Source organism: Pongo abelii, chromosome 10 (genome assembly GCF_028885655.2).
Source record: "Pongo abelii isolate AG06213 chromosome 10, NHGRI_mPonAbe1-v2.0_pri, whole genome shotgun sequence".
NCBI classification, from domain to species: domain Eukaryota; kingdom Metazoa; phylum Chordata; class Mammalia; order Primates; family Hominidae; genus Pongo; species Pongo abelii.
Window position 1 is genome coordinate 34527905 of NC_071995.2, and position 26146 is coordinate 34554050.

General features: G+C 35.2%; 1 protein-coding gene across 1 annotated transcript in view; it reads right to left on the reverse strand.

The window, feature by feature from the left end:
• Positions 1-11888: 11888 nt before the first annotated feature.
• Positions 11889-26146, reverse strand: part of SYT10 (synaptotagmin 10) — a 65574-nt gene continuing 51316 nt past the window's right edge. The window contains 4 exon segments of the mRNA NM_001131791.1: positions 11889-14528; positions 17449-17578; positions 19948-20119; positions 22760-22880. Coding sequence (NP_001125263.1) covers positions 14457-14528; positions 17449-17578; positions 19948-20119; positions 22760-22880 — 495 coding nt within the window. The 3' untranslated portion in view covers positions 11889-14456.

Here is a 26146-nt window from a genome sequence, read left to right on the forward strand (position 1 = left end):
ACTAGAGGTGCATAACACCATGCCAGCTAATTTTTGTATTTTTAGTAGAGACACGGTTTCACCATGTTGGCCAGGATGGTCTTGATCTCTTGACCTTGTGATCTGCCTGCCTCGGCCTCTCAAAGTGCTGGGATTACAGGAGTGAACCACCGCACCCGGCCCATTTTTTTTCTTTTTAACAGAATTAATTAACTACATTTGATTCACTGATCTAGTTTTGTAAACTGAGATGTGATACATAAAATATAACAAGGTAGATGTTAATTATATTAAAAATGGACCTCAGTTTTATAGAATTGTGTTCATCATAATGTTTGGTTTGTAGACAAATTATTTTCATTGGTCCATGTAAAGTAAGTCCTCTTTTGGCCGGGTGCAGTGGCTCACGCCTGTAATCCCAGCACTTTGGGAGGCCGAGGTGGGCGGATCACGAGGTCAGGAGATCGAGACCATCCTGGCTAACACGGTGAAACCCCATCTCTACTAAAAATACAAAAAAAAAAAAAAAAAAAAATTAGCCGGGCGTGGTGGTGGTGGGTGCCTGTAGTCCCAGCTACTCGGGAGGCTGAGGCAGGTGAATGGCATGAACCCGGAAGGCAGAGCTTGCAGTGAGCCAAGATCGTGCCACTGCACTCCAGCCTGGGCGACAGAGCAACACTCTGTCTCAAAAAAAAAAAAAAAGAAAGTCCTCTTTTATTTTATGTATGCAGATAAGAGTGTATGTATGTATTTGTTAATATAAAGAGCAACCATGAACTCAAGCCTTAATAATTAACTATACTGTGGCACACGCCTGTAATCCCACCTAATTGGGAGGCTGAGGCACGAAGATCGTTTAAACTTGGGAGGTGGAGGTTGCAGTGAACCCATCGGGGCACTGCACTCCAGCCTGGGTGACAAAGCGAGAATCTGTCTCAAAATAATAATAATAAAAATCTAGACCATTCTAGTTATTTGTATGAATATATTTATTCATCTTCATTCTATCATTCCAGCTACCACCTCCAAATAAACTCTGTCCTTAATTTTATGTCTATCATTTTCTTGCTCTGTTTTTGATAACAGCATTATTCAAATATAATTTGTATAGCAAACAATTTACATATATATATAATTAGTGTTGTATTCACATGGTTATACAACTATCACCACAATGAATTTTAGAACATTTTTATCACCTCAAAAGGTAATGCTATATCCTTTGCAGTCATCCTCAATCTTCTCATCTACTGAAACCCCAGGCAACCACAAATCTACACCCTGTCTCAATGGATTTGCCTATTCTGTATATGATATTTCATATAAATACAATCCTAAAAATATGTTGTGTTTTGTGACCAGTTTCTTTCACTTAGCATAATATTTTCAAGCTTTGCATATTGTGGCATGTCCCATTATTTTATTCTAAATAATATATTCCATTGCATGAATATACCATATTTGAGTTATCCATTCATCAGTTGTTAGGCATTTAGATTGTTTCCTTTTTTTTGACGGTTATCAATAATGAAGGTATGAACATTCATGTACACCAGGGGTCCCCAACCCCCACGGTACAGACTGCTACCAATTCATGGCCTATTAGGAACCAGGGTGCACAGCAGGAGGTGAGTAGCAGGCATATGAGCATTACTGCCTGAGCTCCACCTCCTGTCAGATGAGTGGCAGCATTAGATTCTCATAGGAGCTCAAACCTTATTGTTAACTGCACATGTGAGGGATCTAGGTTTCATCCTCCTTATGAGAGACTAATGCCTGATGATTTGAGGTGAAACGGTTTCATCCTGAAACCATTCCCATCCCAGTCTGTGGAAAAATTGTTTTCCACGAAACCAGTCCCTGGTGCCAAAAAGATTAGGGACTGCTGATGTACACTTTCTTTGGTGGACATATGTTTTTATTTCTCTAAGGTATATATTTAGAAGTGGAATTGCTGGTCATATGTAACTTTATGTGTAACATTCCTACCAACAATTTATGACGTTTCAAATTTCCCCATATAGATGTCAATGCTTGTTATTATCTTTTTAATTATAGGCATTTTAGTGGTTGTGAAGTAGCTACTCATTGTGGTTTTGATTTCCCTGGTGACTAATAATGCTGAACATCTTTTCATATGCTTATTGGTCTTTTGTATCTCTTTTTGGAGAAATGTCTTTTCAGATCTCTTACCCATTTCAAAATTGGATTCTTTGTCTTTTTATTATTGAATTACAGAGGTTCCTTTATATCGAGACACAAGTCTCTAATAAGATATATGACTTACACATAATTTCTCCCATTTGGTGGGATGTCTTTGCACTTTCTTGATGGTGTCCTTTGAAGCACAAATGATTTTAATTTTGATGAAGTCCAATTTATCTATTATTTCTTTGAAATTATCGCCAAATTCAAGGTCATGAAGATTTATGCTTATGTATCCTTCTAAGAGTTTTATCATTTTAGTTTTTACATTTAGGTCTTTGATTCACTTTGAATGAATTATTGTTTATGGTGTGAGGTAGGGGTCCAACTTCATTTATTTGGACGTGAATATCTAATTATCCTAGCATCATTTCTTGAAAAGATTATTGTTTCCCCATTTAATTGTTTGACGCCCATGTTAAAAAATGATTGACCATAAATGTGAAAGTTTTTTCCTGAATTCTCAGTTTTCTTCCATTGATTTATATGCCTATTCTTGTTCTATTATCAGTTTTTATTCTCTTGCTCTTTCAAATTAGCTTATGTGCAGTTTTTGTTTGCAGTGACAATATTCTTTAGAGATTTAAAAACAATTGTATAAAGGTATAACTACACATATTCTTTAGGGAGAGTGTTTTCAGTCAACATTTTCTAAGATTTATTAAGAGTTTAAATTAAGGCCAGGCAAGGTGGCTCATGCCTGTAATCCCAGCACTTTGAAAGGCTGAGGTGGGTGGATAACTTGAGGTCAGGAGTTTGAGACCAGCCTGGTGAACATGAGGAAACCCCATCTCTACTAAAAATACAAAAAATTAGCTGGGTGTGGTGGTGGGCACCTGTAATCCCAGGTACTTGGGAGGCTGAGGCAGGCAAATTGCTTGAACCCAGAAGGTGGAGGTTGTGGTAAGCCAGATTCGTGCCACTGCACTCCAGCCTGGGTGACAGAGTGAGACTCTGTTTAAAAAAAAGAAAGAAAAAAAAAGAATTTAAATTAAGATTTATCCATGTTGTAGGTAGAAATAATCAAGTGATTCCACTATTGTTTAATGTTTTGTTGTTGAATATACCACACTTTCTTTATCCATCACTCTTTTTATTGGCGTGCGAGTCATTTCTTCTCTCCCCTCCTTGATTTTGTGCAGTTTTCCTATTAAAATTTGGTATGTATCTCCTAATCCACATGGTTGAAGGTTTCTCTGGATATAGACTTGGGAGTGGAATTGCTCCTTCCCGTGTATGTGAAAGTTTAATAGATACTTCCAAATTGTTTTCTTAATATCACTCTCCTAATAGAAATGTATTAGAAAGTCTATTGGTTTACCACATTTTTGGAGTTACTGTTGTGAGACTTTGTGACATTGTCAATTAATATTATATATTGTTCTCATTATAACCCTGATTTGCATTTCCTTGATTCTTAATGAGATGGAGTACTTCTTTATGTGTTTACTGCCCATAAGCATTCCCTCCTCCATTAAAACCTTTCATGTTTTTTGCTCACTTTATACTGGGTTACTTAAGCTCTTCTTATTGATTTGTAAGATTTGTTTACATAACATGCTATGGACTCTTTATTAGTTATATGAGGTGTTAATATCTTATCCTCAATTTGTAGCTTGTTTTCACCCTTTTTTTGTTTTTAAATTTTTTTTAATTTTTAATTTTTTAGAGATGCGGGTCTCAATCTGTTGCCCAGGCTGGAGTGCAGTGGCATGATCATAGCTCACTGCATCCTTCAACTCCTGGGCTCAAGCAATCCTCTCCTTAGCCTCCTGAGTAGCTGGGACTACAGGCCTAAGCCACCACATCTGGCTGCTTTTTTACTCTGTTTGTTTTGATAATGACAAGTTGTTTATTTAATGTAACAGTATTCATCAGCCTTTTTCAATGTAGAACACATTTTGTGTCTTAAGAAACCATTTCCTCTTTCTAAATTATTTATACTTTACAATAGAATTTTGAAAAATTTAACTTGACATTTGAATGCCACTCGAAGTTGAATTTAGTATGTAGACTGAAAAGAGGATCATGTTTATATTTTTCCCATTTTTAAAACCTGCAGTTATTAAATAGTTCCATTGTTTTCTCACAGCTTAATATGTCCGCTCTGTTATATATCTAATTTCCATATCTATGTGGCATGTTTTTACTCTCTTTGTCAATTTGCCTAACTTCATACTGTAGGTAAGTACATACTGATGACTGTAGCTTCAAGATAAGACTTTTTTTTTTTTCCTTAGGTGAAATCTCAACTCCTCTTCTTCATTTTCAGCAGAATGTCTGCTCATAGACCTTTGCTTTTCCATATGCATTTAAGAATCAGCTTGTTAGGTTCCATTAAAACAAAAACAAACAGAAAACTTGTTGCAGTTTTGATTAGAGTTGCTTTGAAACTCTGAGTTGTTTTGCAGTCCATTTGGGGGAAATTTAAATCTTTACTTTCATGTGTTTCTATAATTGTCTTTGGTCAGTTCTAAGAAACTAGAAAGTTTTGGCCAGGTGTGCCTACTCCAAGGTCACAAAGATATCCTGCTTTGTCATCCAGAAGATTTATAGGCTTAAGATATCCATTTAAGTGTGATGTAGATGAAGGTAATTTTTATGTATGATAAGAGGTAGGGGTCAAATTTTATTTTCTTATGGATTTCCAGTTGTCCCACTACCACTCTTTTTTCTTTTTAGGATCCATGTAGGGTTTTTGAGTAAAAGTATGGGATGCTCAGAGTTGCATTTTCTGGAGACGGAGCTGTATAGTGGAGAGTGAGTAGCCTTTAAGAGAATCTAGAGATTTGTAAACCAATTAGCAAGATTTATAAAATGCAGACAATAGGTTTCATGGCCTGAGCTACGGTAGTGGCAATGGGAGAGATTTTTTTTTAATTGAATATGATTAACAGGAGTCTGTAGAACTTGAGCTTATTGACTAGGCTCCTTCTCTACTCTTCATTGCTTTTTTTTTTTTTTTTCAGGTAAGGGTCAATTTGGCATTTATTCCCTTCTTAGCTACTTCATCCGCACAAACACCTATCTTATGGCTTTAAAAAATATCCCATCTATGAGTTCTTCCTATTAATGATGGGAATGAAGTCAGTGCAAAAACTAGTACCAACTATAGTTTTGCAGAATATTTTACATATTACAGGATGGCACATACATTAAGTGGTAGGTCAGGCAGAAATAACTAATCTCAATTTATAGATGAGTGGAGTAAGTGTTAATGAGCTTTATATAACTTTCATCTTAGTGATTCATCTAAAGAGGCAAATTACCTTTAAATCTTATTTTGTTTCATAGTTTGAAGGCAACTAAAAAGCAACAGGTCATAAAATGTGCATGTAGTTTGAGGGCAAAAGACCTGGATTTGAGGCCCAGCTCCGTAGTCTACTACAAGACCTTGGGCTTTCACTTGATCTGTGTTAACCATGATTAACTTATTTGTTAAATGGGTGTGATGACATCCACATGCTTTGTGGTAAGAATTAAGAAACAGTATATGTCAAAGTATTTTAAAATTGTATCAGTATAAGTTGTTATATTTCATGCCTTGTAGAGAATAAAAACCCTGATTTAGGAATGAGTTAGCCATATTTGCAAGGTTGTGCTCTGCCGTTAACTACAGGTGTATCCACTTAATCAATCGAAGCCTCAATTCCTCCATCTTTAAAATGTTCACAATAGGCCGGCGCAGTGGCTCACGCCTGTAATCTCAGCACTTTGGAAGGCCGAGGCGGGCAGATCACGAGGTCAGGAGATCGAGAACATCCTGGCTAACACTGTGAAACCCCGTCTCTACTAAAAATACAAAAAATTAGCCAGGCGTGGTGGCGGGCGCCTGTAGTCCCAGCTACACAGGAGGCTGAGGCAGGAGAATGGCGTGAACCCGGTAGGCAGAGTTTGTAGTGAGCCGACATCACACCACTCCACTCCAGCCTGGGCAGTAGAGCGAGACTCTGTCTCAAAAAAAAAAAATAGTCACAATAATACATCACAGACATTTTGTACACAGAGATTAGGAATATGAGAGGTAATGAACACGGTGCTTGGTGCCTAGCACATATTCTGTATGTTTTAGGTGACATGTCCAATACAAAACATTTCTCCTTTAATTCTCAACTCTAGCTTTCAATTTTAGCTTCTGGTTGAGTTAACTTTGTACCTATTAGTGCTACTTATGCCTTGTTATTTACTAATTAGAGGTGGTTAGAGTTGTGTTCCTGGAAGCACCATTTACATAGACCACAGGCTGTTCTATTCCTCCTGGAGTTGTACAATTTTATGGCCTGTTTGTGCCTTGTGTTCTCGGTATGATTTTTATCTATTAGCTCCTTCACTTTTTGGGTTGAGTTTCTGTTATTGACTCAGGTCTAGCTTCCCATTTAAGGTAAGTTTTTTACTCATGTATGTCCTAAAATTAATAAAAAAATTACTTGCTCATGAAAATGCACACAACCTAATCAGACTCACTAAATGCATTCATAGTGGGAATGAATTCATTTCTGTTCACATAATTTATACTCATAGTTGGAACTTGGATGATTTTTCTTCACTTGGGGAATTTTTTTTTTTTTTTTAATTCTAACTATAGCATGAAAATGGAAACTGCTTGTCAAGTGTCCTATTCGTGGTTTCTGTTCAGATTTTTGGTTTTATTCTCTGTGGACATTACCGGATACAACTTTACTCCATTCTGTGTCACTGTACGAGTGGATAGAATCAAAACTATTCAAATTTAGCACAACAAGGGATTTTTAAACAACAGCATAAATAATGGGTTATCCGTGAAAAGGATTTTTTTCTGCTTCTTTCAGACACACTGGTGGGTGACAGTCGAAATCATCCTGGAAATTGTCAGGATAAGAACTTGTGCTTTTCAAGGGAAGATAACTTTTGTTTAAACTTTGCTTTACATTTCATCACACATATATTTCAATATGTACTTTTTATTTACATATATTGTATAAATGTCCTTTATAGATTATAACCTAATATTTTGACATCTGCTTGAAGAATGATTAGTTTGAGATATGCATACATGGAAAATTTATCTGCGTTAAAAAACAAAATAAAAACCTCTAAAAATAAATAAGGAAGAAATCCTAACGGAAGAATGGGAAAAGACTTAATGAAATCCAAATTGCCAATCATTATGTAAAATATGACCAATCCCACTAGAAAAAAAGGAAATAGAAATTAAAACTTTTTTCATGTTCAAATTGGCAGATTCAAATAATAATGCCAATTGTGGATGAGGGTACTTGGAAGCTGTCATATATTGTTAGTGGGAATATAAATTTTAAACCAGTGTGAATATGAACACTTCCTGGGGAGAAATGTGGGAATACTACTAAGAAAATCTTTAAAAGTGGCAATCTGTCTACTTTTTTAAAACAGCAACTTAGATTTCATTCAGGCTCTTCATACTGTTTGGATATAGGGATTTCAACAAGGCCAGACAGGTCAGATCATTGAGTTTTTATCCTGCCTCATTCTGGGAAGAGGCATATATATATATATTTTTTGGTTTGTTTGTTTGTTTCTTTTTTTGAGATGGAGTTTCACTCTTTGCTCTTGTTGCCCAGGCTGGAGTACAGTGGTGCAATCTTGGCTCACTGCAACCTTTGCCTCCTGGGTTCAAGTGATTCTCCTGCCTCAGCCTCCCAAGTAGTTGGGAATACAGGCGTCCACCACCATGCCTGGCTAATTTTTTGTAGTTTTAGTAGAGACGGGGTTTCACCATGTTGGCCAGGCTGGTCTTGAACTCCTGACCTCAGGTGATCCACCTGCCTCAGCCTCCCAAAGTGCTGGGATTACAGGCATGAGCCACCATGCCTGGCCTTACATATATATATATTTTAAATAAATAATGACTCTAGGTATAGAACATCTGATTTGCAAACAGTTATGATTTTCTTTGAGTCAGTGCCCTGTTTACTGTCTAAAACTAGTAGCTATGCCTATATTCTTGATGAAAATATTTTGAAAATTGGAGGCAAAGCGCAAGAAGACAAATGACCCAGCAAAATATCTGATACACCCCAACTGCTGAATCACCTGCTAAGGTATTTCTAGGGGCTTGGAATTTTTTTTGGGAGGTAAAACAAATTTAGCTAATGCGTGTAAATGGCATTTGCCGCTTTTAACACTTGACTCATGGTTGTTTCATTGCTTCTTGTGGAAATAATCAAAAAATTTAAATGAATAATTTTGTGATAAAAATGGAATATATTACAGAAGACCTTTAACATATATTCAGTGCCTGAATTATTGGATTATTGATAAATATGTCATTCTGCACTACTAATGAGTGCCACAAATAATTAAATTATTAAAGAAAACCTTAATAATACAAAGGTCACAAAATTAAATCTGGAAAAGATATTTTCTATAAACACAGACAAAAATAATTTATAATCACTTTATTTCTTTTTCAAAGTACATATGAAACAGAGTAAAATTATATTTCAAATGCTTTCCATTTTCTTTTACAAAAGTAATCATAAACTATATACTTCATAACAGCTTTGAGGTTTAATTGTTACGTAATTCATCTGAACCTGACAAATATAGTCACACATTCTAAAGAAGACATTGTAAAAATACTGCATTGTGTAACATCTTTTAAAGGTGGTTGCAAAAACATTTGTTCTAAGTAATACAATTATATGCTGTCAAGTTTCACAAATGACTGTTTACCATGTACAAAAGCCAGAAACACGAATTTCAAAAGATTTTAAAATTTCTGTTCTATAATATGGAAATCAAAGATATTGATTTGAACAATGGCCAAGTATTAAATCACAAAATTCAGCTGAAAAGTCACCTTATGAACAAAGACTAAAGGTACAAACAAATCAGATATAATGGATCTAAATAATTTGATGTTATATATGAAATGACGAATTTTAGTGGTTCCTGGCAGTTTAGAATAATTGGCAACATCTTGGACTATTCGTTAGTGGACTCATCACATTTACCATGTGAGGCATTTCTTTTCGACTTTGACTTCTTTTTCCTGAAATAAAGGTTTTGCTTCATTGTCCATAATTTCTCCATATTTTGCAGCTGAATTCGATCACTTCTTTCAGTTGGAAAGGTCAATAACAAGTTAATGTGAGTGGCACCACTTGGGCTGGACTTTTTGTCTATAAAACAAACTATAAATGCAAATATTTTGTATATTAGAGTTGGTCTACCTGCTTCTTATTTATACAGTGATAAAATTTATGAAGCTATTCACACTGGAGATTACTATGTTCTTTAAGTGGAAAGCTTCAAGGGTATTTTTAAAGAAAAACAAAAATTATAATGAAACTCACAAAATGACCTATATAAATATAAATAGAACAAATCATGCAATTTTTGTACAGAATAATTTAATGACCAGTTTGTACATAACCTAGGGATTATAGGTTGTTTTGGGTCCACAAACTTTATTCTATGGAAAAATCATAGCCGAATATAATTCATATATTGATGCTCAGATTACGACAATTTTAAAAAAACAATTTTGAAAGAGATGATGAAATAAACATCTAATGCATTAACCTTCCAACATTGAGATTTATTTCTCTTAACACTTTTGGCTTATATCTATAATATTCATTAATATCTAATAAATTATTTTTGAGGGAACAAAAACATGAAATTGAATAACTGAAATCCACCACACTGTGCAGTAAATAAGGGCATCTGTATACGTACAAGAGATTACTCTTACAGCAAAATTTCAGGAGAAAATGGCTTATTTTTACCCTGTGCCTGACAAGATCAGGCATAACTTTGCTCTTTGGAGAGGGCTCTCATGGTACAGGTGAGTTTAGAAGAAATTATTGTCAGTTTGAGATAAAAATATTTCCATACAAATGTATCTATCAATAGCAAGTCATTTCTAGTGTCTCAGCATAGAATCATCCTAATAATTCCTCCTGGCAGGAGTATATTTAAATCATTTCAGGCATGAAAAAGGCTACCCTTTCTCTTAAAGGTTGTCTACTTATTTTTCAATCACCACTTCTAGTATTCAAAATGTTTGCATTCAGTAAACTGTTAAGTCACACTTCCACTTCAGTCTTTAATTTAGTGCTTTATTTTTCTAAGTCTCTGTAGCATGATGTTGTTGTGCTACCAAATCATACCCTGGTTTCTTATGATGAATAGGATGAAAGTGAAAATAACCTTTTACTTTGATGAGAAGACACTTGAACTGGGTATTAATTAACTGCCACTGTTCAAATACACATCTTTTTGGTTAACTGTTAATGGTAGATGACAACTAATTACTAATACATCTTTTATTAAATTACCATTCACTTTAATTAACAGAATATTGAGTAATAAAACATAAAATTCTTACCTAAAAGGGTGTCACTGAATAATGTATTGGAAACAACATTTCGTTTAATTAGCTGTTTCTCATATAAAATATAAACTCATTCTTTTCTTCGAAATAATGGGTCTTTACAGCAGGTTCAGATGAATCATATCCTGAGCCATGTCACTGAGTTAACGATTAAATGCTCTGTCATAGGTTTTTTGGGAACAATATTAAATCATATACATTTCTCTAAAAGTTAAAACACGTCTTTTGATTTTGCATCTCAATATCATATTTCCATATGCTTTAACTTCTTTGCTCAACTGTCATTTAATTATTTTACTTTCATTCTTTGAATCATTTCTCATTGACAGCAATACATTTTTAGCCTAAAGTTTATAAAAATTTAGATCAAGTAGTGTACCTCAAAACAACTAGAGTAGCTTCAAGAACAAGTGAAGAAAAGTTTGCATTTTCTTTTTATTTAGTAGAGGTCAAATGATGTTCTCAAATCCTTAACAACTCCAGATGTTTTTTATTATCAGGCAAGTATTACAACTAAGGTGGCAAAAAAAATCAGACTAAATTCTATAAAAATATACGTTCTCAAATAATTTCAAGCACTCTTTTTGAGGAGGTAAAGAAATTACCACATGTTCAATGTTAAGATTTAGTGTTCCTTTATTTGTAGTAGTCTTTGGCTCTTTTGGTAACTGATCCTCAAATAAGTTATATATTTTTTTATGGATAGTAAAAGTTGACCACAGGGTTGGAAGTTTGGCTTTTTCAATTTTCCAGCAATTAATCATTAAATGAATTCTTTAGGAGACTGATAGCTCTTTATTGAGTTGCAAAATTTTAAAATCATAAACATTAGAGGAGAATAAACACAGTTGGGAATGTCAATTAAATATCACCACCAAATAGGTTCAAATATATTTGCTTTTATTTATCAAAAACCTGAGTCAGTATTGATCAGTTGTGATCTCCCTGCAGTAACTACAACATGCACACACTTCCCAAAACTGCATAAGAAAGTGAGTGCTTGGCTCTGCTTTCCTGTCTTTATTTCCCTAGCACTAGTCCTCATGATATTTGTTGCTGAACTGTGAATATATTCAATATGGAAATTTTTACATGTTAAACCCAGGAACACAGGGTTGGCCTGACAAAACAATTGTTGGGAAAAATATTATTAGGAAACCAGTGTGAAAAAAACAATGTTCTGAGTTTTATGAAAAGATACACTCCACAAACATGAGTGTTCTTCTCATATTCAATTCCCTCATCGCCCGATTGCCTGGTTAATCAGTTAAAAACAACAACAAATCCCTCCCCTAAAACTAAAAAGAATATCAATGTTATTATGCTAATGAATCAACCCTTACTCTTTTTTTTCCTAGACTGATATTTGGGAAGTCCCTGAAGAAGTCCCTGAAATTAGATGTTCATTATATACCTGAACTACAACTTCATAATGTGTCAGTACTGTCATTAAAATATGATGTCCCACACAAATGAGAGGAGATTTCTAATATCAAACCTTATTTTAAATACTGAAACTAAAAATATTTCATCTTCAATTACAAGCAGAAAGATGGTAAGTTATGTGTATATGAATGTGTGGGCTGTGTAGAGTGAGGGTGTGTTGTATTAAAAGTGTTAGGATTACATTTTAATAATATGAACTGTCATTTTTAACAATCATGCCTTATTAATCTGAGCATAAACCTACCTCCTGAATTACATGAGAGATGAGTTGTGGTGAATTTCCTCTCCCTGATCTCTTTCTCCGGATTAACACATACCCTTGCATGATGAGTTTATTCTAACTTCAAGGAACATTAAAAAAATTCTTTTAAAAACTTATTTTTAATCTACAATTCCCACATTAGAGTCTTCTGATTGGCCAATGGTCCACATTTTTTCATCACAAGCATTGGCTTTTTCTCCTTAGGGAGGAAAGGAAAGCGAGTTTCTAAGAACTAACAAAAAGTCCTTAAAATGTGTTTTTGGGTGAAAATAATTATACTCACTTAGAAAACGTAATTGCTAATTTACTTTAAGCTGCAGTTATATCTACTAATAAAACAATTGTCTCCAAAAATGTCATTCTATTAATAGTATAACTTTTTGTCTTCCTATGTGAAAAGTTTTATTTCCCAATAAAACAAATAATTTCAAAATGCAAGTGTCATCTTTCATTTTGCCTATAGCAAATAATTCTTTTAGGCTTGACAAGGTAGCCAGATGTTTCCAAACAGCTTTCTTCTATTATTTTCAATGAGAAAATGTTAGCTAGGAGTACCTGTTTTCCTTAGGGTAGTATAAGCATTTTTGAAAAAATCTGAGGCAGAACTGTGTTTGCCTTTAAAATGTTAATGTGCAAAATATTTACCTCTTAATTAATAGTGATGCCATCACTATAAGAGATGTCAACAAAATTTCAAAGCTTTTGAAACTTTTTAAAAATATTTAGAAATAATGGGATTTTAAAAAAATAAAAATTTCATAACTGCTGATAAAATTTTCTCATCCAGGTAAATATGTTTTTATTTTCTTGCCTTTTTTTAAAAAAAACACACCAATTTTGAAATAAGCTTGAAATATATACTATCTATACCACATATCTCAAAAGTAAGGTTGGGGTAATTCAGTATAGATACCTTCCAACAGGGCCTGAAAATGGGACAAAATATGTTGACCTGATTTAAAAGAAAGTTCTGTCTTGTAAAAACACTTGCATAGTTTTTACATGTAGTGGCCTGAACCTTGATCCTTATGAAGGCAAATGCCTTTCATGCAAGGACTGGAGGCCTGGGCCTTTAGAATTAATTTGTTTATTATTATTAAGCATTGAAGTTGTATTATTAATATTTATAGTATATTTCTATATGTTGCTGAAAATAAATCATCCTTTCTTTAAAGAAATACTCAATTCCAATGATTAGCTTCTGACTGGGTTTAAGAGTCACCATTACTGTGTACAATCTAAACAGCGATGGACACAGACAGTGTTGTTGTTCCTTTGGTGTCTGTTAGTATGGTCTATCAGAAATACAGGATCTATATGATAGCTTCAAGTCACAAAAAATACATGTCACAGTACTTGAAAACCTTACAAACACGTAAAAAATGAACTTCTGATTCTGTTCACTTAGAAATACTAATGCTACATTTGAGATGAAGATTATTAGAATTTTAAAAATATCAGTTAAACAGTGCAACAGATATTTGAGCTAACGTTACAGTAAAACAGTATAAAATGGTAGCCACAATGGCTCAGCCTCCATTTTTCAGCCAATAAGTATTACTTCTTAAATTTATATTCAAAATGATTCCTTAAATTTACAGCTTTGTCTGTGTATTTTAAACAAGCTTGAGAGACAAAGTTTTGAGTTTAGCAGAGCCAAACCTCACCAAGAAAGTAATTTTCTGAGAATGAAAGAAAAGTATTATCAGATAAGTAACATTAATTTGATTGCGCAAGGATTTAATGTGTAAGTTAAGTTCAAAATCTCCTTTTAAGTTTATATAGAACCACGTGCACAACTAGAAATGAACACAGTATAACAAAATCAAACCCATACATATATGACATGTGCTACTTTATACAATAGCAGCATAAACTATATTTAATTTTAGGTAAGTATGAACTGTTTAAAAAACATTTCTTATGCAAAGAATTACAACACAGTAAAACACTCTTTGTGCTAACAGGCATTTGACACGAAGGATAAAATGCCTTATGCAACTAAGGACTATATGTATTCAAGTAAAATGTATTGATGTTCAAAGTTAAAAAATCGACAATAAAAGTAAATAAAAGGTGCACATCAAGTTTGTTCATTACTACAGGTATATTTTAAATGAGGAAACCAAACCTTCCACTTTTTTTTTCTGATTCAATGAGCACGTGATCCTAGGTTCTTAATATCATGGTCTCATTTTGGAGGCATTATGGTGTGGAAGGCGGTTTAGGAGAAGGGCAGGATCCTTGACTATCAAAACTGATCGCCCGGCCAGGTAACTGAAAAAAAAAATTTCATAATATATGATCTAGTACAGAAATAGAACAGAGTGGTTAGTTGTTGCTCCCTTTTAATAGTGAATATTCAACCATAATATGCAAATCTCTGAAGAAAAGAAATACATAACTCCCTTTGCCCTTCAGAACTTACCTTCTCTGCTACCATGAAGGGACATGGATGTCTCATAGAATGTAGGCAGAGCATGGTACACAGATGTACATGGAGCAGCCCTGTGTAGACAACTATTTATGACTGCAGAATAATTTCAAATTTTACAACAGGGTTTTAGCTCTTTTCTATAAAAAATAAATGGTATACTTTAGTAAACCATTCATCTTGGCTCACTGCAACCTCTGCCTCCTGGGTTTAAGCAATTCTCTTGCCGCAGCCTCCCGAGTAGCTTGGATTACAGGCACCCACCACCACGCCCGGCTAATTTTTGTATTTTTAGTAGAGACGGGGTTTCACCATGTTGGCCAGGCTGGTTTACTTTAGTGAGGGGCAATTTCTAGGAAAGAGCAGTAAGAGGTTCTAAACACAAAAGACTGCATTCCACTTGCTCTAAGGCAGGAGGTGATCATGGAGGCAGTTAATGAGATGAGAACTGCGTCTGGTAGATGGGAGCCCCAAGTGATAGAGATACTTTCTCACAATCCTTAAATGCCTGTATGTATTTAAAAAGTTTAATTACAACAAAACGAATGATTATCTAGATAAAAGGAACCTGATTTTCTTTTTCTTTTCTTTTTTTTTTTTTTTTGAGATGGAGTCTCACTCTTGTTGCCCAGGCTGGAGTGTAGTGGTGCGATCTCAGCTCACTGCAACCTCCACCTCCTGGGTTTAAGCAATTCTCCTGCCTCAGCCTCCCAAGTAGCTTGGATTACAGGCGCCTGCCACCAAGCCCGGCTAATTTTTGTATTTTTAGTAGAGACGGGGTTTCACCATGTTGGCCAGGCTGGTCTTGAACTCCTGACCTCAAGTGATCCACCTGCCTCAGCCTCCCAAAGTGCTGGGATTACAGGTGTGAGCCACCACGCCCGGTGGAGGAACCAGATTTTCTACATGATACTTTAGTCTTGGTTGTACCAATGGACACAACTCTCGAATAACTGTTCCCTTTTCATATTTATGCCTTCTGTGACAATAACATATATAATTATATACTTATTTTTCCTATAATGCACAATCCAGCTAGTTCTTAGTTCCCTAGTCCGTATATTCTGTTTGACACCAGTGAATGTAGAAGCAGGGGTTAAAAGGAGCTATTTTGCTGGAGAATGTACATTTACACAATCTTGTTCTCAATAACTATCTGGGATCTTTTTCTGATGACTATATTGTAGCTTATCTTCCTGTATATTCAGTTATGACAAAAAAGTGTCTATATGTTCTCAAACACAAACATGTGCCTATTACACAATTCCCCTTCATCAGAGAAATGTAAAGCTGCTTACTAAGCACTACTAAATAATTAATATGGTTTGGGTCATAAAGCACCTTTCTCTCATTCCTTGAGAGTTCTTGCTCACATTATCTCACTTCTCCCTGCATCATCCCTGTGAAGCCAGTAGAGGCATCCAGCACTATTTTTGTTTAAATATGGAGGAGTGTAGTTGGAGATGGAGTGAACAGGCTGCTCAGAAGTAGACAGCCAGGGAAACAAAATTAGAATCCACCTCTCCATTCAGAGTGAGTTCCTGCCCAACATGGCTTTACTCTCCTTTTTAGGTTTTTAGAATTAATGTCCACTTTTCATACTTAAGATCAGAACCAGGAAAAGAATACTAATACAATAAGCAGTAAAGTGTACTTTAGACAACATCCACTGTTGAAACTAATAACTTTCCAAGCTGTGAGCTACTCAGAGAATACACCTCTATACTTATAAAGTTCTAGGGGAAAACACCAAGTGACTGGGTATCTGTGTGTGTGTGTGTGTGTTTGTAGATGCATTTGTGTGTGTGTGTCTGTCTTTTATGATTTATACTAAATTATGAAGTCAGATAAAGACTTGACGCATTCACATATACACAGATATTGACGATGACAGTTCACCTGTGTGAGCATGCAATGCTCATTTGGTGTTCATCCTATTTCCCTTACAATGTCCTGAGTAACAAAGCCAAGGTCACTTTTTTTGTGACTAAACTGAGATTAGAACCTCGTCCTACTGATATTTAGTCAATTATACTGCACAGCCTCTCCCATTCAATCCAGTCCCTAGTGCCAGAACAAGAAGCACTAAGCACTTAATATTCATCATTTCTTTAGTTTTACTCTGAGTTTACCACTATTTTAGTCATAGCAGAAACACAGAGGGTAAAGTAACTTGCCCGAGGTTTCACAATAAGCAGTTACACAGCAGAGCCAGGCCTTGAACTCGACTAAACTGACACCTCAATATTTTAAAAACCTGTGGGCAGTTTTACTTCCTGACCAGAGCTGAGGGAGCCATATCTTTCCCCTTACGCAGAAAAGTTATATTAGGTGACAGCACCTTATTTAGGGATTGTGGAACACTTTAGGTAAAGTGGCTGTTTTTTACGGAAGAGAAGGACAAAAATGCAGTTTCCAGTTAGTAATAAACTTACTAGATTGCTCCAGCACTCACTGATGTAAGTTTTCAGGCTATGCAAACAAAAAAAACAAACAAACAAACAAACAAAAAGACTAGCAAATGGCTTACTTGTCCAAAAGAATATGAAGCCCAGAAAATGTCGTGTTTTTTAAAATCCAAGAAGGCACACAGAACTTTGAATATTAAATGTTAGAGAATGTGGGACAAAAGCAAGAACAATCTTTTCTATTTTTTTTTAACAAGGGTGAATACATAAAATATCAGATAAAGGTTAGCAGAGAAATAGTATTTAAGCAAAAGAGACAACAAAAAGAGCAGATGTAAGGAATTCACAAGCTTACCTCCAGCAACGGGTGCCAGTGCGTTATTGGTTTTCGATGATAGGCCAGCATTTCATTCCAGTGGTCTCGCCCAAGACCCTCAGCGTCCAGTCCTGTTCTGCACACTCCTATGACCTCATTGTGTCCTACCCTATGATTTGTGGCATATTATATTTTCATTTCCAACATTCAAAGATAAAGGGGGTTTCACAAATCTTAGTAGAATTTTAAAAATATGATTAAAACATTAGATCGTAATTTTGCAGATTATACTACTTCAAACCGAATGAAATCTCTTAAGTAAATCAACATTTACTAAACAGTATCAACATTCAAAAAATGAATGTGTATAAGAGGCACACACAAACCATTTCAGTGCTTTGTAGTTTAAGCACATTTCATCATAATAAAAATGGCATGAATGAGAAATACCAGTAGGTCTTTACCTATGTGATGAGTGTCTTTCTTGGAAGCAGTCTTATTTAATACAAGTGAGGTAAAACAAATCTTGTTCTTTCCACACAGCTTAATGTTTATAACAATGTTTAGGTTGCTCACCAAGAAATACAGTACCAATTTTCTTTAATTGACTCTAAATGATACGTCAGTGTGTTACCACTTGTATTACAATTAAATAGGGCAGGATTATGTTCAGTTGCATGGCATGTGATTTATTTTTGCATAACAGAAAACATACTGGACAACATTTGTATTTTCTATTCAGGTCCTGCTTTCATAGCAATGAATCAAGATGATAATAATAACAGTTAATATTTTTGAGAACTTATTATGTGCCAGTGTTCTAGGTAGTTTAAATGTACTGACCCAATTAATTCTCCGACCATGACCATGAATATCATTATTATCATTCTCTCATTTTACAAACAAACTAAATGCCAAGAAGGTTAGGAGCTGGCCTGACTTTACACACTTAGAGGCAGAACCAGGAGCTGAATCAAAGGAGTTGTTGACTCAAGAGCACTTGTGGTTAAGTTGCTTCTCAAGAATGGAATGTCATTGAAAGGAGTTTCAATTTTGACAGACATCTCCAAAGATACTTTTCAGATGATTTTAGAACAATTTCATTACTTTTTTTCCCATCATTGATGTAGATATGTATATGTAGTATTATTTTCTTTAATATGAAATTTCCCAAACAAGCATGTTTTTAGGTACAAAAATTTTGTCTTCCTGTGTGTACCTTGTTAGCATCCATTTCCCTAAAATTGCCCGAGTGACAAATGCTCAGTTGTATCTACCTGCACTTATTGCTGTTAGAAATCAATAGGGGTAATTGGCAAAGCAGAATAGAGCTCCTGATGAAAACATCTGCAACTTTTTTAGTTTGAAATTTCAATGGATTCAAGTTTCTCTTTCTAAATAGTAGTCACAAGTTAAATTTTTTTAAAAATTATAAATTCATTTCTAGTAGACAGTGCTTGCAAATGTTATTTTTAAGTGTTCTTTCCCCCTAGCTCTAAACCAGAGGAGAGCACATTAATTTCTCTCAGTTATAGGGTCCTGTTGATGATACTATAAAATGGACACTTCGCGTGTGTTTGTGTGTTTTAGAACAAAATAAATATACTAAGGTACTGTTTATGTGCTGATAATTTTGTAGGTTAAAAACACAAGTATTCATTTCCCAAAATTTTATAAATATAAAAGGCAAAATGATAAGAGGAAGTATATAGTAAGGCCCAAATAAGAGACATAAACCATTGACGGGACAAGAGTTCAGAGGAAGAAGAGGATTGGTCAGCAAAGCAAGACTTACAGAGGTGCTGACATAAGCCAGGCTGTGGGGTGTTGGTGGGACAAGACACACAAAGCTGGAGGACAGTCCAGGCAACGGGGAGAGTGGGAGGGCAAAGGTAAGAGCTGCAGTGGGAAGGATCTTCAGAGCTGCATAGGGGAGGCTGCAATGTTTTCATGAAAGCAGGCGTGGTTCAGAGTGTGATCTGGAAGAACTATCCATAAAGCAGTGCTTTAAGATTGATGTGAAGGCATCAAAGCTGTATCCTTATGACTACTTATTCACTTTCCACTCTTACTCCTCGTTGTTCACAGTTCTATATGATGCTTAAGTTTTACAAATGGGAAAAGTGATTCTCAAAGTGATTATGTAACGCGTCCTCTCACGCAGCCAGTTAATGATAGAGCTCGGGTAAGCATCATGATATTCATATTCCAGCCTAGTTGGTAAAACAAATTCTGTTGATTATAATCTCTGTTGTTACTGTAAAAAGACTCCACAATAGTGCTTTCTTGAATATGTTCTATACTACTTCTGGACCCATTCTTTCACCAGTCCCAGGTGAATTTTAATTTAAAGATGACTTCTTTTGGAAATGAAAATCCAGAACTATAACACAGAAAACAATGAATTTTGAAGGAATCATTATTCCCTCCTCCAATTTAAATTAAAACTGTTGTAGCAGTAAATGACCTGAAAAGCTGAGTTTGGCCTGCGCATGACTAGATATGGCTGCTCTTCAGTGAGAAGAGAGATACACATACCTATCGTAATCCATGACCGCAATGGAGAGGCTGACCTGGTCCACGTTCTCTGGAGGGATGTCAAAAATAATGGCCTCATTGTACACAGGGTTTAGAGTGTTTTTCTTTGTAGTTGTTTTCCTCTTTTTTAATCTTCGACCTTCACACATCAGGGACACTTTGACATAAGGATCTAGGAATAAGAAGATAACTTTATTAAAATAAAAGTAATAGTACAAAGCATAAACAAAACTGCAGTTTATTTTTACTAAATGAGACCTATAGTACTAAGGCCTATATTAAGACCTTTAGTATTACAATTTTAAATTTGTCTCCAAAAAAAGAGTAATTGTAGTAAGGTTAGTTTCTTTCAAAATGGTCTAGAGTAAGAAGATCAAAACTTGTGAAAGACTTAGCAACACTGTACCTAGACAGATAGAGATGATCACAATAAGCAGAGATTAGAAAGCAAAAGCTATACTTGGAATTGTCTTCAATTACTGGAAAAGGACCTAAAATTAAAAATATCATTTGCTTGATAAGGAACTTGGATGGAAAAAAATGATACTTACAAGTTATTTATTGCATGCACAACAGTAAATGATAAAAGGGGGGATATTTGGTTTAAAGATGGCCACACAAAAAGAAGCCTCCTGATATGACATTGTCTACATCATGCCAATTACAGGGGAAAAATTTAGCTGGGCTACATTTTTACAGGCCAAAGGGATCAGATAATTGTTAACAAGTTCTGCTACAGCTGACTTGATATCTATCCTATTACCCTTACCATCTTAAATTGTAAAACTGCTATAGTATTATAGAAAATTATATGATGGTTATACAAAATTTCCAACAAGCCTTACTTTTGCACCTTTTATACAAAGCAGGCACAGTTTTGGGAGGTGATACTGACATTGGGTTGAGTACACTAGATAATTAAACAATTAGTGTCTGCTATCTTTTTTTTCATTCTGACCATCCTCTAACTGTAGCATCAATATTTCTTTTTTCCTATTTCCATAGTAATACATTTTATTTCCATAGAATAAACCAAAATGATGGCAATATTAATTTATTTGAGCATGTGAATGCTTCTTAAACTCTTGAAATATGTATCTGTATATTTCCAAAGTATTCCCATCAAGAAGCAAGGTATTCGTGGCTGGAAATAGGGTATGTAGAGGAAAACAAGATAACAGGGTAATGTTAATGTCTGTTTCCTATTTATTTTTACATTTTTAAATAATAGGAAGTACGTCCTAAGGAGAAGCTCATATCTGTGATACAGCTTTGTGTTTGAGCCCACAGGCCTAGGCCTTCTAATGAACAGTGAGAATGAGAGGCATGGATTACCCTTTGTAACTCCCGTCACGTCTCTGACTACATTTCTCTGCTTGTGACAAGGATAATTTACTGGCTCTTTAGTTGATTCACAACCCTGTTGTGAGGATTAATGAGGAGATGCTCTCAAAGCATGCGCTCCTCCGATGAAAAGTTTCATATAAATAAAGTGTAATCTTGCACTTAATTATAACTTTGATGTTGTTTTCTTGTCTCAAAATTTGATCGCTTTTCATACATAGTAAAAAGGAGTAGAATAAACAATTTGCAGAGTACACTGTTTATCTTAAGTTCTTCAACATTTACTGACCCAAGACTTTTTCACCAAAATTAATGTAGAATTTACTTGTTCTACTTTCACATACACACTATATATTGCAAATTTTAAAAAAGGAACATCATGACACAGTTCAAAAATCCATGATAGACAGATATACAATAAGTAGTGTCTCTCCCATTTGTCTTCATCCCTCTTCATCCCTTAGTTTTTGTATATCACTTCAGTATTTTTAATACAGATATTAGCAATATGAATATATATTCCAAATTTCCCCATTCTTACACAGAAGGATGCATAATATTCATGTTAATTTTTTACCTCCTTTTTAAAATTCACTTGTACATCCTGGAACTATTTCCACACCAGAACTTACAGTTCCCTTATGTTTTTTTGTGATGCAAATTTAGGTTTTGTTGTTGTTCTGCAAAACCACAAATTATAGATCTTCCCCAAATGTCATCCTTTATTTCCACCACTATTTCTTATTTCTGTTTAATACAACAAATACCTACCAGTCTCCCTACTGTTCCCTTATCATTTTTCTTCCACAGAGCTGTGCCAGTGTTTATGTATTAAATTCTAAATAATTACCCAGAACTGCAGTGAATTAAATAAAGGGATGAAGAAGCATGATGTGTCTTTATCTTTTTATCAAAGTTAGCACAAGAAGAATTTCCTTCAAGAATTTCTTTCAGAATCTTCAAGAAGCATTAATTATTTTATTATTTATTTCAGACCCTACAGATGCACAAATTTTTAGTTAGGTGGCAAAAATGCAAATGCAAATGGTAGTCGTGGAACATGGCTATTTCTCTGCAGATCAGGTGAGGGGAATAAATTCAGACTAAATATATCTCCACATGGCCTCACTCATCGCTTAAGCCTAAGAATCTTCCTTTATAAACAACTGACTAGCTGAAAGTAGGAGAGTAGATGGTAAATTATGTATTTTTGAAACGGTACTAAATTGGTAGTGGAAGAAATAGAAACAAGAACCCAAATTCAGATCTATTTGATAACACCTTTTAAAAATTTCGTAATGATAATGTAAATAAAAGAGGTGAATTGGAACATTTACATTTGTAATCTTTTTTTCTTTTGTAGTGCCCCCATTATACACAAATAATTCAGTAGTCATGTATCATTTTAGATACATGAAATATTTTATTTTGGATTGTGCCCTTGGTCCTATGGCCATTGTGTACATACCTGATGAGCCAGTAATATCCATCGCCTTCAGATTTCTGCACTTAATGACTGTCAATGTCATACGCCCGGCCGTCGGCAAGTAACAAAGGGAAAACATGATTTCACCCAGGTCTATACTTTCCTAGAAAGGCAATCGGAATGTTAGCAATTTCAAACATTGAAGGGTGAAAACCAAAAATAATGAAAGATGTTGAATACAAAATCACTTTAGTAGAAAACTGGAATGTCATTTTAAATTGTTTTATTGAGGATAATACAGATAACATTGCAAGAAAGCTATTCTGAATGCAGTAAGCAAAAAGGGTGTATCCCAGCTGCTTATTTGCTATCTCCACTTGTATTTACAACAAGAACCTCAAACTTAACATAGTCAAAACCAGAGTACTGATTCCACCCATGCCCCATCATCTTCCAAAACTGATTCTTCTGTCAGTGTTTCCGCAATCAACAAATATCATCACAATTCACCCAAAGGCTGAAGCCAAAAACCCGGTAGTGACTATTATTCTTTTATCCTCACCCTATGAGCAACCCATGGGCAAGTCCTGTCTACACTATCTACAAAATATATCCCAAATCAGTGACTTTCTTTTCAGCTCTACTACTGCCATTCAAGCCACCATCACCACTTGCCAGGATTACTTCACTAGCCTCTAAAACAAAACTCTCATTCCAGAAGTTAATCTTCACATAGCAAAGTGATCATTTATGAAATGCAAATCTCTTGCTTAAAACTGTTTAAGGGATCACAACTGTAGTGGAATAAAATCCAAACTCCTTACCCTGGCATATAAGTGGAATAACTTCAAGTCCTGGCATGCCTGGGACATTCCTGGTTTATACCTATTATTATGGTGTAATTATTAAGAACATCCCTGTCCACATTTGTTTTTTGAGACAGAGTCTCGCTCTGTTGCCCAGGCTGGAGTGCAGTGGTATGATCTCGGCTCACTGCAGCCCCCGCCTCTGTTCAAGCGATTCTCCTGTCTCAGCCACCTGAGTAGCTGGGATTACAGGCATGCAACACTACACCTGGCTAATTTTTCTATTTTTAGTTTCGACTGTTGGCCAGTCTGCTCTCAAACTCTTGACCTCAAGTGATGTGCCCACCTCAGCCTTCCCATCTGTCCACATTTAAATATGTCTTTGTTTGGCTAATACATTAGAACATCACACACATAAGGTTTATGTCATCTGGGCCCTACCTTTCTCTCTAACATTTTCTCATTCCTTTCCCCTCCAAGGTCTGATGCAGACACAAATGTCTTTCTGTGTGTGTGTGTGCATGTGTGTGTGTTACTCAAACAAATGAAGTTTGTTCCTGCTTTGGGGCCTCTGTGTGTTTTTTTCCCTTTGACTAGTACTTCTTTCTCTTAAATATTTATGTGGCTGAGTTCTTACCACACAGGACTCAACTCAAACAGCATCTCTGCAGTGGGGTCTTCTCCCATCATTCATTCTGAGACTGCACATCCTTCATATCCTATACTCACCCCACTCCCAGACCCTTCACATATTTTTTGTAGTACTTATTGTCTGATATCATCTTTTAAATTCTTTTTTGTTTGTTTCCCTGACTCCCAGATATAACACCCAGGGAAGCAGGGTTCTTGGCTGTCTTACTTTCTACAACGTACTGAAGTGCATGCTGCATAGCTGATACATATCAGTAAATATTTTTTGAAGAACTGAATACATTATTTAATTAATCTTGATAAAACTTGACCTGTTTTGTTTCATTTTTATAAAGCAGAACTGTCCACAGTACCCTGATATAGATTTATATGTGGTCTTTGACTGCATAGATGGTGGACAAATGAAAATGAACGTGGACAATGGACAATTTAGGATGCTCCTTAAAGAGTTGTTTACAGGATTCAATGAAATCATGCCTGGTAAGAAATTTGTGGCAGATTTACTTTTGGGGGAAATAACTCGCTGATTATGCAATCCAGGTCCACAGAGCTGGGGTCTTAAACTTTTTTCATGATACACTATTAACATCTATTGGGCTTACTCATATAGCTCAAGGTCTGATTTACATGACTCTCATTTCTTTATTCATGATCTAGAAGTTGTACAGACCAGTAATTCAGAGAAAAAACTAATTAAATTTGTGTTTGACCCCCAGTTTTCTACTTTCTAAAAGTGAGGTCCTGGGAAATTCAATTAAGTTTTTAATCTCCAAAATTTCATTTTCAAATTGAGAATAACGCTCACTTCACAAGGGTTGTAAGCATTAAAGGAGATAATGTAAATAAAGCATAAGGCACTTTATACAGTGTTTGGCATGTGATAAGGAAGGATGTTTTGTTTACTACTGTATTGCTAGCACATACAGCAGTGTCTTAGATATATCAGGCATTCAGTAAGTACTGGATAAATGAAAAGCTTAATAATGGAAGTGATTAGTATTGCAAGAATATTAGTAAACAAAAACTATTTTGAAATAAAGGTATATCCAACTGGATATCCTTTGGGCTAGTGGATTTCTGTAGATCAAAAATAGTAAGCAAGATTCCATAGAAGAGGGTTGAGGAAAAACGGAAAGAGCACAGCCTCCTGCTGAAGAAGGAACATCCTTCTCTTCCTTCTAACATTTTTTTTTTTTTTTTTTTTTTTTTTTTTTGAGACAGGGACTCTCACTCTGCCACCCAGGCTGGAGGGCAGTAGTGCAACCATGGCTCATGGCAGGCTCAACCTCTCAGGCTCAGGCGATCCTCCCATCACAGCCTAGCTGGGATTATAGGCATGTACCACCAAGCCTGGCTAATTTTGGTATTTTTTGTAGAGGCAGGGTTTCACCATGTTGGCCAGGCTGGTCTTGAACTCCTGGGCTTAAGCATCTACCTGCCTCCGCCTCCCAAAGTGCTGGGGTTACAGCTGGGTCCAATCTCACACACGCGATGTAGAGATGGGGAAATTAATAGGAGTAAGTCTAGTGAAGACAGCAAGAAAAAATAGCTACAAAGACACAAAACTGCTAAAAAAAGAAGCAAATATTCTAAAAAGAATAGCAAATTGGAATCATTTTGTATTAGGAGTATTAAACAATAATAATGCCTCAGTAACTTAAACTCAACATTTTATTACAGACTTGAACAGTAATTAATATTTAAAGTAATGACCTTGAGTCATCAAGGTAAGGAAATATATCCTATATGTTCTGTTCAAGAAAATAGAGACACGTACACTATTTTTCAGGATTATTTTTATCCAAAATGCTTAAAATGTTTAAAGTGGTATTATAATTTCAGCTTAAAATGAGTAAGGCTTTGAGTTTCTGAAAATTGTGTGTAGTCTCATTTTTCTACAATTTCATATAAACATGAGTTTCCCATATCAACCTCTGAAAAATTCTTGTATTTTGGGGCAAATAACCATTTG